At 48.4% G+C, this 13,286-nt stretch overlaps 1 protein-coding gene across 1 annotated transcript in view; it reads right to left on the bottom strand.

Annotated features, from left to right (window-relative positions):
* TTLL11 (tubulin tyrosine ligase like 11) overlaps positions 1-13,286 on the bottom strand; it is an 85,353-nt gene that overhangs the window by 51,274 nt on the left and 20,793 nt on the right. Inside the window, exon 2 of the mRNA XM_053373663.1 lies at positions 1,908-2,004. Within this exon, the coding sequence (XP_053229638.1) occupies positions 1,908-2,004 (97 nt within the window). The remainder of the gene's footprint in view (positions 1-1,907; positions 2,005-13,286) is intronic.

Below are 13,286 nucleotides of genomic sequence, written 5' to 3'. Positions count from 1 at the left end.
AAATATGCTCGCATATGCCTCTCCTGCCACTTCTGTTGTGCGTTTACTCTGCTGAGTGTGCGTGCCCAGCTTCTGAAGACTGCTGAAGCTCAGGTCGCAGTTTCATGCTGATCCAAGGACTGGATACCGGCCAGTGGGCTGGAACCAGCTGGGGATCTGCAAATTGCCCCTGATTCCTTGGCTGCATCCCAACAGTGTAAGTCATCTAACATGATCATCTATTGGGGAAGGTTTTGCCCAATTGGCCAGAGGCTGACACTGCCCAATACTATCCTGTTTTGTTGCTGCTTGCTTGCTTACCCCATGCAAGGACGAAAGCAGGGACCGAACACCTATCCTGCCACAGAGCTTTCTTTCCTACGGGAGAAGAGGCAGCCAAGTTGGCTGATCGTCAGAGCTAGCAGAGAAACCAAACTTCAGAGTTTCATTAAGTTTGGCACTGGGGGGAGCTGCCTTCCTGCCAACTCTATTCCAAGGGAGCAAAGCCTGACAGCTCTTTGCAGAACGCAATAAACGGAAAGAGCTGAGAGCTGTGATGAATCAATATCTTGGGCGCTTAGCTCTTACTTAACCGGATTCAGGTAGAGATTAAAGGAGAAGTAAGGGAGCTTTAAGAAGTTTGATAGACCTAATATTAGGAAAAGGTTGACTAAAACCCCCCTCTTCTCTTTAAAAATAATCTATGGGGGGGGAACCTGTCTGAGCTTTCCTTCTGAGACTAGAATTGTCGCAGTTCAGTTCAGTGGGGGTGGTCATTGTTTTGTTTTGTTCTGTTCTGTTCTTGCTTTTACTACATGTTTTGTGTTTCTGTCTCAAGGTGGTGTATGTGGTTTTTCCCCTTTCTCATTTAATCCTCACAACTACCTTGTGAGGTAGGCTGGGCTGAGAGAGGCAGTGACTGGCCCCTCCAAGGCCACACCAGGTAAGCTTCACAGCCAAGTGGGGATTTGAACCCTGATCTGTCCCAGGTCTGACTCTGGCACTTTAACCAATACACCAAAACTGGCTAGGAAATCACACAAACACCCCCTCTCCAATGACTGACACCTTGAGGGGCACCAGCAGCCAGGGTAGACCAGTGTGGCCACTTCCAGTATGAGAGCCAATTTAGGCTACCACAGCATTTTGGGCAATGAGTGAAAATTTTACCATTGACCAACCAGCAGGCTAGCCTCTGCACCCATGCTCCCCTCCCTGTGCTCCATCTTATCCCAGCAAGTAAGAGACATTGCTCAGGGACACATTCTCGTCCGCTTAAGAAAGGTGCAGATCAGGGTCCGTGAAAGGGGCAGCCAGGGGAAAAGGGGGTACAGCCTGGGGAGGAATCCCAGGCCTGAAGTTTTGCACCCCTGGACAAGAGGCGGTAAATGCCAGCCAGGAGCTAAATCGTGCATGAAAAGGACAAGTTTTCGCAGGCTGGTATTCAGTGTTGGTTTTATACATGGCCAGGAATCTGGCAGAACAGTTCCAGTTACAGTCATACCTCGGGTTATAGATGCTTCAGGTTGCGTTTTTTCGGGTTGCGGACCGCCGAAGTACTGGTACGGGTTACTTCCGGGTTTCAGCGGTCACGCATGCGCAGAAGCGCTAAATCATGCTTTGCGCATAAGCACCAAATCACAACCCGTGCGTGCGCAGAAGTGCCACTGCAGGTTGCGGACGCTGCGTCCACTGTACACATAAAACGGTTTGGTCTTTTTAAGGGAGAAGAGGGTCAACTGAAGAAGCGTTAGGTGAATGGAGGAAAAACGAAGTGCGGATCTAATTAATGGAGCTGGTTTTGGTCCTAGGAGCTTGCTCCTTCTCCCATGAGACAACCTTTCAGACAGAAAACACCACAAAGGGCTCCCCCCTCTTCCCTTGTACAACTGCTTCTTTTAAATGAGTGACGCAAATAAAACTATTACCTGGAAATTTGTTGACTTGGCCCGAGTAGATGGCATTATCGTGAAACGAGACACCGTGCCAGTAGATGTCACAGGGAATGCGGCGGCCAAAAGGAAACTGCAGCGAAGCACAAGAGGAAGAAGAGATAAGGTACATACAACTTTGAAGTGAATGCTATGCATAAATTAGAAACGATTTAAGTATGCAATTCTATTGCCTACGTTTACATGGGAGGAAGCCCCATTGGACACAGGATTTACTTCTGAGCAGACAGTTAACAGGACTGGTGGGCACATCACCCCTTCTCTGTGATCGGGGAGATACTTTCATCCTCCGATTCCTGCGCCTGTTTCCTCAAAAGGAAACAACACTGTGCTCAGTTCTCATGGAAGAAATACAGGAGTGCAGGGTGGAAGAGACGCACATTTGCCCAATTCACAGGGCTTCAGAATTCAGCTTTTCTCATTGCAGGGTTGAAATTTGGTGCATTGGCAGTCATTTATTTATTTTTTAATCATAGGCTGGAAGAAACCTGCAGTAACTGTGTTGCCGAGCACATGGAAAGCCAACGTGGTCACTGGACCACACAGCTCCCACCCTCCCTGACTTTTGGCCATGTTGGCTTGGGGAGGGGTGGCTGGGGCTAGAATCCAACAACACATTGGCTGCTCCTGGGCAGATCTTGCCAACCTGGTGCAATCCAAAATACCTGTTAGGCACCCATATGGAGAAAGCTGTACTAGGGAGGCCCACATTCAAAAACCCCGCCGCCACACCAGCCATAAGCTCACCAAGTGATATTGGGCCAACCCCACAGGGTCGTTGTGAGGACACAGAACATAAGAAGAACCCGGCTGGATGAGGCCAATGGCCCATCTAGTCCAGCATCCTGTCCGCACAGTGGCCAACCAGAGCTTCACTGGATGCCCCCCAAATTCTGGTATTATGCATATCCAATGAAGCTGAGTGCTTGAAGATGGAATAAAGGTAAAGGCAAAGGGACCCCTGACCATTAGGTCCAGTCGTGACTGACTCTGGGGTTTCGCACTCATCTCGCTCTATAGGCCGAGGGAGCCGGCGTTTGTCCGCAGACAGCTTCCGGGTCATGTGGCCAGCATGACTAAGCCTCTTCTGGCAAACCAGAGCAGCGCACGGAAACGCTGTTTACCTTCCCACCAGAGGGGTACCTATTTATCTACTTGCACTTTGACATGCTTTCAAACTGCTAGGTTGACAGGAGCAGGGACTGAGCAACGGGAGCTCACCCCGTCGTGGGGATTCGAACCGCCGACCTTCTGATCGGCAAGTCCTAGGCTCAGTGGTTTAACCCACCAGGCCACCCGTGTCCCTTGAAGATGGAATAGACCAAAATAAAGACATGCACAGAAACTTCCAATTTAAGGAACAAAAGTTAACCGCTCACCATCAGAGCAATGGCGTTTCAGCTTCTCTGCTGTATTACAGAAACACCCCAGAACCCCAACCAGGTTTTAGAGAGGGAAACGCAACCCCTTGTTGCCCCGGTTCGCTGGCTTGGCAATGAAAACCTTCCTCACCGGTGCAGCTACTTAATCCTGGGGGAATGTTAAACTGATGCAAGCTTGCTGCCCTCCAGTTCACCCCCCCCCCGCTTGAAATCATGTCCCCACCCTGGGACAAAGAAGCCTGTGCCCCCAAGACTGACTGGAACACTCTGAGGTGTATTGCAACAGACGCCAGACTTATGATGCAACGGTTTCCCCAGGGTGAATGCAGAGGCTGTTTCCAGGCCTTCTCTGAGGAGGCAGCAGCACAGAGCACCTTCATTCTCACTGCCACCCCTTTTTGCAAAAAAGCATGTTCACCACTGGAGCAACAACATTTTAAAACACCCCCTGGCTGTTTACAGTTATCCCGCCCCCCCTTACTATGGAAATTTTGTGGGCAAAGGTGGGAGGTTGCAGGGAAAGGAGGATCCTTTCTGCAAACGTATCTCCAAGAATGCCTTTTTAAAAAGCCTTAGTTTTGAAGGCAACTTGCTTTGGGAAAGGGGGGGAGGGGTGTCTGAAATTAATTAGCACGCTAATTGGGGAAATTCTTTCTTCCTCTGCTGCTTAATGGAGCAAGTATGACACCCACAACAGTCAACAAGAGAGGAAGGAGGACCTCCGGTTCGTTTCGTTATGGATTTACTCAGGAAGACGAAAGGTTGGGGAGAGTGAGGCAAAAATGTGTAATTCTCAGGAAAACAACCAAGGGATGGAATCCCACCCTTTTCGCGCCCTCTTCAAATGCGCGAGGAATACAGATTTGGAGGCAAGCATCAGGTAGCTCTCCCACACCCCTGGAATCTTCGTTTTTTAAGTACCGTATTTTTTGCTCTATAGGACTCACTTTTTCCCTCCTAAAAAGTAAGGGGAAATGTGTGTGCGTCTTATGGAGCGAATGCAGGCTGTGCAGCTATCCCAGAAGCCAGAACAGCACGAGGGATCGCTGCTTTCGCTGCGCAGCGATCCCTCTTGTTGTCCTGGGTTCTGAAATTCAGAATATTTTTTTCTTGTTTTCCTCCTCTAAAAACTAGGTGCGTCTTATGGTCTGGTGCTTCTTATAGAGTGAAAAATACTAATAACTAATATTTAAATCAATGCCAATTTCAAATTACCAAGGAAGAAAAAATATGTTGGCAGGACACCTCTCATATACAGCATTTGTCAAAGTGTTTCACACTGACAGTTTGGTAAGGAATTAAGAGCAGGGGTTGTCTTTTTAGGTTAGCAGGGGGCGGGAAATGTTATTCTAGACTGGGAGAGACGAGGGAGGCAATGTGATACACACATGATAGATAAAAGCAGGCAGCCTAAAGGTCCGTCTACTCCAATAACCCATTTCCCATCCTGGTCAGCCAAAAGCCCAGAGGCAGGATATTGGCCCAACAGGATATCTCCTACCTAGCAGCTGGTACTCAAAACGTATACTGCCTCTGAACAGGAGGTTTCATCGAACCCTACTCTCCTTTTCTAACGAATTGTCTCTAAGCAGTTGGCTCCTTACCTCTCTCACCCTGATCTGGCCACAGTGATCCATGCGACGGTCACCTCCAGGCTTGATTATTGTAACTCGCTCTATGCGGGGCTGCCCTTGAGACTGACCCAGAAACTCCAGTGGGTGCAGAATGCCACGGCGAGACTCCTTACGGGGTCCTCTCTGCAGGATCACATTCACCTGGTGCTATACCAGCTGCACTGGCTCCCGATGGGGTACAGGGTCAGGTTTAAGGTGCTGGTTTTGACCTTTAAAGCCCTATACGGCCTAGGACCCTCGTACCTACGGAACCGCCTCTCCTGGTATGTCCCACAGAGGACCTTACGGTCTTCAAACAAAAACATCTTGGAGATCCCAGGCCACAGGGAGGTTAGACTGGCCTCAACCAGAGCCAGGGCTTTTTCGGCTGTGGCCCCAATCTGGTGGAACGCTCTGTCACAAGAGACTAGGGCCCTGTGGGGCTTGACATCTTTCTGTAGAGCCTGCAAGACAGAGCTGTTCCACCAGGCCTTTGGCCAAGGTGCAGTCTGACCCCCTCCTTCTGTAATCCTCACAGAACTCTATCCCGATGGTTGCCATTAATTTGATTTGAACTGATTTTATAATGAATAGATTTTAGAATGCTGTATTATTTTACTGTTGTTAGCCGCTCTGAGCCCGGCTTCGGCTGGGGAGGGCGGGATACAAATAAATTATTATTATTATTATTATTATTATTATTATTATTATTATTATTATACTTCCAAAGTCATCTAAGAGCCAAACTTCACACTATTACTACACAGATGAGCTTACCCCCCCCAAAAAAAGGGGGGGGAGAATTGAAAGAGGAACCTTTTCCCACCTGTGGTGACACTGCCCCACAGGTATTCAGATTTTGGACAGCGGTTTGTCAAGAAGTGACCAAAATACGTAAACAACCTATTTCAACTTCACCACAGCTTTTATTACTAAATCTATGGACTGATCGACTGAAAGGTTTCAGCTCTCGGGAACTCTCTACAGGGACGCTAGCAGCTGCCAGAACCTCAATTGCCCCCAAATGGAAAACTTTAAAGGACTTGTGACTTTTGCTTTGATATAAAAACCAAAACCTCATAAATTATGTGTTGCCAAAGGCTTGTGGGTCCTTGAAAAATTCTGTGCTCTTTGGTGGGATTTTATTTCACATACTAAAGTTCAGGCAACACAGGAATCCCTTTCCCCTACTATGGCATGAGATTTGTCTTTCCTAATCATAAAATTGTAGAGTTGGAAGGGATCCACAGGGTGATCTACTCCAACCCCTTGTACTCTCTCTCCCAACCTAACATTAAGTCTCCTCCAGATATATAGTGTGCTGTTGTTGTTTTGTACTTCTGTTATGTTTATTGCCTCAGTTTAATTTACGTCAATAAAATCTTTTTTATTTTTAAGAAACTTTGATTGAGACCAGCAATGCAGCTTCGTTGAGGAAAACTGTTGAGCTGAAAATGTGATTCGGATCAGGATGGCAGTGCCAGGATTGGGGCAGGGAAGGGCAGGTGTGCTGGTCCCTGGGGGAGGTTACCGTGGGGCGAGGTCCAGGACCTGAGTCGAGGGTCAGCAGACGGTCCTCCACAGGCGAAGTGGGGTCCAGGGCGAGGAGCAGGGCAAGGACAGGAACTCTCGAGGAACAGGACAGGGTGCTGGCCGAAACAGCTCTTCAACGACGTTGCTCCCGCAACCTGGGACCGGGCTGCCTCACCTTTATCTTCTCTGAGGCCAGGGGCGGCCCCGGCCCCCAGGGGATCCGCCTCTCCTGGCCTTAAGGAGAGCACTCCTCCTGGGAGAAACCAGTTCCCTCCGCCTCTCTGCCCTGAGCCTCTGCAGCTCAGGAGAGGCTGGAGGGTTACTGGACCCAGGGGGAGACTCACCTTCCCCTGACAGGGCTGGGAGAGGCGCACCTGTAGGCACTGTGTCTTCAATCACCTCCGGAGCCATCACCTGGTGCCTGCTCCTGAGGATCCGGCACAGGTGCCGGTGCTTCAGATCCAAGGCCCTGCCCCAGTTCAGCCGGCCCTGGAGGCGGGGACTCCTGTGCAGGCTGGGATTCCTCCGGTTCAGCCTCTGAATCGGATTCCCAGGCTATCACAGCAGGAGAGTTAGACCATGGGTAGGCAAACTAAGGCCCAGGGGCCGGATCTGGCCCAATCGCCTTCTCAACCCGGCCTGTGCAAAGTCAGGGAATCAGGGTGTTTTTACATGAGTAGAATCTGTGGTTTTATTTAAAATGCATCTCTGGGTGATTTGTGGGGCATAGGAATTCGTTCATTTTCCACCTTCAGAATATAGTCCGGCCCCCCACAAGGTCTGAGGGACAGTGGGAAAAGGCCCCCTGCTGAAAAGGTTTGCTGACCCAAGTTAGACCGTTACTCTTGCACCATTTCCCCCACAGAAAACTTCAGCACTACAGGAGGAAAGGGTGAGATCCTTCCCCTCCCTCCCAACACTATCGCCCCAATCCAGAACCCTCCCTCGAACAGGATCATTAAGTCTGTGGTGTGACTGCTTTTGGAAGACTTGCGTAATCTCAAAAGTGATACTGTGGAGCTGGAAAGAGGATCAAGAAAGATCAGCCAAAACGATGAAGTGGATGGAGCAGGCTCCCTTAGAAGGAAAGGGTGCTGAGAGCTACAGTTCCCAAAGTTCTCTGGGAAGAGGGATGGGATTGTTAAAACCACACTGGGAACTGTAGCTCTGAGAGTGGAGAGGTGGGAGAGTTTCACTCCTAATTTTTATTTGTCTGTTACACACCCTTCTTTGCCCTCAGGTCCCACCATTAAAACACAGGGCAAAGAGTTGCGTCTTCAGCATCCTTCGGAGGCCGCACAATGAAGGAGCCAAGCGCAACTCTGTGGTCTTGACTTAGGGGCCACCGCAGAGTAGGCCCTCTCCTGGGTAATCGCCCCCCTGAGCCTGCAAGGGTAGAGGGAATACCAAGAGGGCACCCTCTGCCAATCTCAGCACTTAAGAGGGTTTGTAGGGAAGGAGGCTGTGGGAGAGTTTGCATTTATATATTATACAACCCCATGGAAAGATGGAAGTTGGAGCCAGTTCTGAGCACCAGGAAAACCAGAGCAGGAAGTCGGTGATATTAGCATCCACAAGCCCCCCTCCCACTACAGCATAGCAAATCAGATTATCCCAGTTACAAGTTGATTACCGTATTTTTTGCACCATAACACTCACTTTTTTCCTCCTAGAAAGTAATGGGAAATGTCTGTGCGTGTTATGGAGGGAATGCCTATGGGTGGCATGCCTACGGATTTTCCTCCTCTAAAAACTACGTGCGTGTTATGGTCGGGTGCATGTTATAGAGCGAAAAATACGGTAATTCTGAAACAGGCACAAGGAATGCATCCGCCGCACAGCGCCGGCTCTTCCAGAGACAGAGCACCACAAAGCAGACCAGCCGATCCAAGCAGCATTGGGGGAAGAAAGGTGAGGGCAGAAATCATAGAATCATAGAATCATAGAATCATAGAATCATAGAGTTGGAAGAGACCACAAGGGCCATCGAGTCCAACCCCCTGCCAAGCAGGAAACACCATCAGAGCACTCCTGACATATGGTTGTCAAGCCTCTGCTTAAAGACCTCCAAAGAAGGAGACTCCACCACACTCCTTGGCAGCAAATTCCACTGTCGAACAGCTCTTACTGTCAGGAAGTTCTTCCTAATGTTTAGGTGGAATCTTCTTTCTTGTAGTTTGGATCCATTGCTCCGTGTCCGCTTCTCTGGAGCAGCAGAAAACAACCTTTCTCCCTCCTCTATGTGACATCCTTTTATATATTTGAACATGGCTATCATATCACCCCTTAACCTCCTCTTCTCCAGGCTAAACATGCCCAGCTCCCTTAGCCGTTCCTCATAAGGCATCGTTTCCAGGCCTTTGACCATTTTGGTTGCCCTCCTCTGGACACGTTCCAGTTTGTCAATGTCCTTCTTGAACTGTGGTGCCCAGAACTGGACACAGTACTCCAGGTGAGGTCTGACCAGAGCAGAATACAGTGGCACTATTACTTCCCTTGATCTAGATGCTATACTCCTATTGATGCAGCCCAGAATTGCATTGGCTTTTTTAGCTGCCGCGTCACACTGTTGGCTCATGTCAAGTTTGTGGTCGACCAAGACTCCTAGATCCTTTTCACATGTAGTGCTCTCAAGCCAGGTGTCACCCATCTTGTATTTGTGCCTCTCATTTTTTTTGCCCAAGTGCAATACTTTACATTTCTCCCTGTTAAAATTCATCTTGTTTGTTTTGGCCCAGTTCTCTAATCTGTCAAGGTCGTTTTGAAGTGTGATCCTCTCCTCTGGGGTGTTAGCCACCCCTCCCAGTTTGGTGTCATCTGCAAATTTGATCAGGATGCCCTTGAGTCCATCATCCAAGTCGTTGATAAAGATGTTGAATAAGACCGGGCCCAAGACAGAACCCTGTGGCACCCCACTAGTCACTCTTCTCCAGGATGAAGAGGAACCATTGATGAGCACCCTTTGGGTTCGGTCAGTCAGCCAGTTACAAATCCACTGAGTGGTAGCAAAGTCAAGACCGCATTTTACCAGCTTCTTTACAAGAATATCATGGGGCACCTTGTCAAATGCCTTGCTGAAATCAAGGTAGGCTACATCCACTGCGTTCCCTTCATCTACCAGGCTTGTAATTCTGTCAAAAAACGAGATCAGGTTAGTCTGACATGACTTATTTTTCAGAAATCCATGCTGACTATTGGTGATCACAGCATTCCTTTCTAGGTGCTCACAGACTGTTTGCTTAATGATCTGCTCCAGAATCTTCCCTGGTATTGATGTCAGACTGACTGGGCGGTAATTATTTGGGTCCTCTCTTTTCCCCTTTTTGAAAATAGGGACAACATTTGCCCTCCTCCAGTCTGCCGGGACTTCGCCTGTTCTCCAGGAATTCTCAAAGATGACTGCCAGTGGTTCTGAAATCACATCTGCCAGTTCTTTTAATACTCTTGGATGCAGTTCATCTGGCCCTGGAGACTTGAATACATCTAGACTAGCCAAGTATTCTTGTACTATCTCCTTAGTTATTCTGGGCTGTGTTTCCTCTGCTGAATCATTTGCTCCAAATTCTTCAGGTCGGGCATTGTTTTCTTTATCGGAGAAGACTGAGGCAAAGAAGGCATTGAGGAGTTCAGCCCTTTCTGTGTCCCCTGTTTGCATTTCACCATCTTCTCCTCTGAGTGACCCCACTGTTTCTTTGTTCTTCCTTTTGCTACGAACATACCCATAAAAGCCTTTTTTGTTGCTTTTAACCTCTCTAGCAAGCCTGAGTTCATTCTGTGCTTTAGCTTTTCTGACTTTGTGTCTACACGTGCTGGCTATTTGTTTGAATTCCTCTTTGGTGGTTTCCCCCCTTTTCCATTTTTTGTACACATCCTTTTTTAATCTTAACTCAGTTAAAAGTTCTTTAGATAGCCACCCTGGCTTCTTTAGGCACCTTCCATGTTTCCGTCTCATTGGTATTGCCTGAAGTTGTGCTTTTACTATCTCCCTCTTAACAAACTCCCAACCATCATGAACTCCCTTTCCTTTTAGTATTACTGTCCATGGGATCTCACCAAGCACTTCCCTAAGTTTTATGAAGTCGGCTTTCTTAAAGTCGAGAAATTGAGTCCTAGTATGCTTGGCTGCTCCTTTCCGCTGTATAGTAAACTTCAGAAGAGCATGATCACTCGCGCCTAATGATCCTTCCACTTCTACCCCACTAACCAGGTCATCAACATTGGTTAGGACCAGATCTAAAATGGCTGTTCCTCTTGTTGCTTCTCCCACTTTCTGGACAATGAAGTTGTCTGCAAGGCCAGTGAGGAATCTGTTTGACCTTATGCTCTTGGCTGAGTTTGACATCCAACAAATATCTGGGTAATTGAAGTCCCCCATTACTACTATCTCCCTTCCTTTTGCATGCTTGGCCATCTGTTCCAGGAAGGCATCATCTATGTCCTCCGTTTGGCTTGGGGATCTATAGTAAACTCCCACAATGAGGTCACTGTTATTCTTCTCTCCCTTAATTTTGACCCAAATGCTCTCACTTTGGCTTTGAGGTTCTAAATCTTGGATCTCTTCACAGGTATACACATCCCTGACATATAATGCCACTCCTCCTCCTTTCTTGTCTGGTCTGTTTCTCTGAAATAGATTGTATCCCTCCATTATTACATTCCAATCGTGGGACTTATCCCACCAGGTTTCAGTGATTCCTATTATGTCATATTTAGTTTGCTGTACCAAGAGCTCAAGCTCATCTTGTTTATTTCCCATACTTTGCGCATTAGTGTACAGACATTGAAGTCCATTAATCATTCCCCCGTGTCTCTTATTTAAGGATTTTTTCCTCCCACCACTAGGTCTGCATGCTGTTTGCTCCATTCGGTCTATGACATTTGGATGATCATCAATTGATAGACTCCTACCTTCAGGAGCACTGTCTCCCTCCCCCACATTAGTCAGTTTAAAGCCCTCCTGATGAGGTTTCTGAGATTTTTTGCAAAAACATTCCTCCCAACCGTTGTGAGGTGCAGCCCATCGCTTGCCAGAAGTCCATCTTCAAGAAACTGCATTCCGTGATCTAAGAATCCAAACCGTTCCTGTTTACACCATTTGCGAAGCCAGTTGTTCACTTCCACTATTTTTCCCTCTCTCCCTGGGCCACGTCGTTCAACTGGGAGGACAGATGAGATGACAATTTGTGCATTTAATTGCTTCAATTTCCTGCCCAGAGCCTCGTAATCTCTTTTGATCTTCTGGAGGCTATTGCTTGCGGTGTCATTGGTTCCCACATGAACCAAGAGGAAGGGGTATTTGTCAGTGGGTTTTATGATTCCTTGCAGTCGTTCAGTTACATCTTGGATCTTGGCCCCGGGGAGACAGCACACTTCCCGAGACATCTTGTCAGGCCCACAGATCACTGCTTCTGTTCCCCTCAGTAGGGAATCCCCTATCACCACTACACGCCTCCTCTTAGGTCTGGTCGGGGTTCTTCCGTGAGCTGTCCGTTCCAAGGTCGCATGCACATTCCCTGAGGACTGCCTTTGCTGCTCGTCTTCATATACCTGATCGACTGTAATGAGGGAGAGATCCTCAAATGGAGTCTGCTCTTCGTCTTCCATGCTAGGGGAAAGGACCTCAAAGCGATTGCGTATTTCTAAACAATCAGAGCGAACCCTGGGCCTCTTACTTCTTTGAGTCACGTTTCTCCATATATCTGGCTCCTGTGTTGGTGAACTAGCCTCCTCAGGGGAGTCCCCTGTCTCCTCCTTGGTGGAGACGGTGTGCTCTGTTGCTTCCAAGAAGAGCTCCAGCTCTCTAATTCTTTGGAGTGTAGCTACACGTTCCTCCAGTTGCTGGACTTTGTCTTTTAAGAGGGCAATCAACATGCAATTGCTGCAGGTAAAGCTGCCTGCAACCTTTGGCAAGATGGCAAACATTGCGCAGGAACCACAGGCGACTGCAGCTGTTCCCTCACCCTCCATCTTGAGAAGGTGTCGTTGGGGGTGACTACAGCGGTCCTCCATCATAAAAAGTGTGAAGACAGGACAAATAAATCCCCCCAAATAAACCTATATCTCCCCCAACAAACGTTTGAGACTAGCTCCCCTAAATCTAAAAGATGGATCAAACTGCGCGCGCCGCTAGGCGCGCGCCACTGCCCTACAAGCTCTGACAAGCTCCTCCCACAGCTAATCACCTACCTCAACAGAAGCCCTGCCCCCTCTGACCTTTGCACAGAGAAAGCAGCTAATCAGCCACAAGAAACTCACACAAGAAAACCCTTTTTGTTCCTTCTTCAGCTGCTGCCCTACAAGCTCTGCATTTGTTTGCTGCTTTTCATTTGCTTTGTTACAAGAATTTCAAGGTCTTACATATATATATAAAGTAAATGTTCCTAAATGTACCAAGCAAGCATACACATAAATGTACAGACGACATGTCAGAGACCCACGGAAAAAGTCCTAAAACCATTTGTCTTTTCCAAATTGACCTCAAATATTTCTCTGCAAGGTCGAAAGAAATGGGGAACCTCACAGTTGTCTCTTTGCTCACAAATCCTGTCTCAAGGGCACATATAAGATATGAATAGGGGTTTAACCGGCCCACGAGCCACCCGCTTGGCGAGTCCCCACATGCTGGGCTAAACTGGCGCAGCGCAGGGACTCTCTTCTGCGGCTCTGGAAATCGCTTCTGCGCAAGCATGCTTTCTGGCGTCTGGGCATGCGCAGAAGCAATTTCCAGCGCCGCAGGCATGTGCAGATGCGATTTCCGGCATTGCGCTGCGCTGGCCCAGCCCACGGAGGATCTCTGCGGGAGTGATCTAGCGTGCCCGATAAGCCTT

Source organism: Podarcis raffonei, chromosome Z (assembly GCF_027172205.1).
Source record: "Podarcis raffonei isolate rPodRaf1 chromosome Z, rPodRaf1.pri, whole genome shotgun sequence".
Taxonomy (NCBI): Eukaryota; Metazoa; Chordata; class Lepidosauria; order Squamata; family Lacertidae; genus Podarcis; species Podarcis raffonei.
This window is presented reverse-complemented; position numbering and strand designations above follow the sequence as displayed.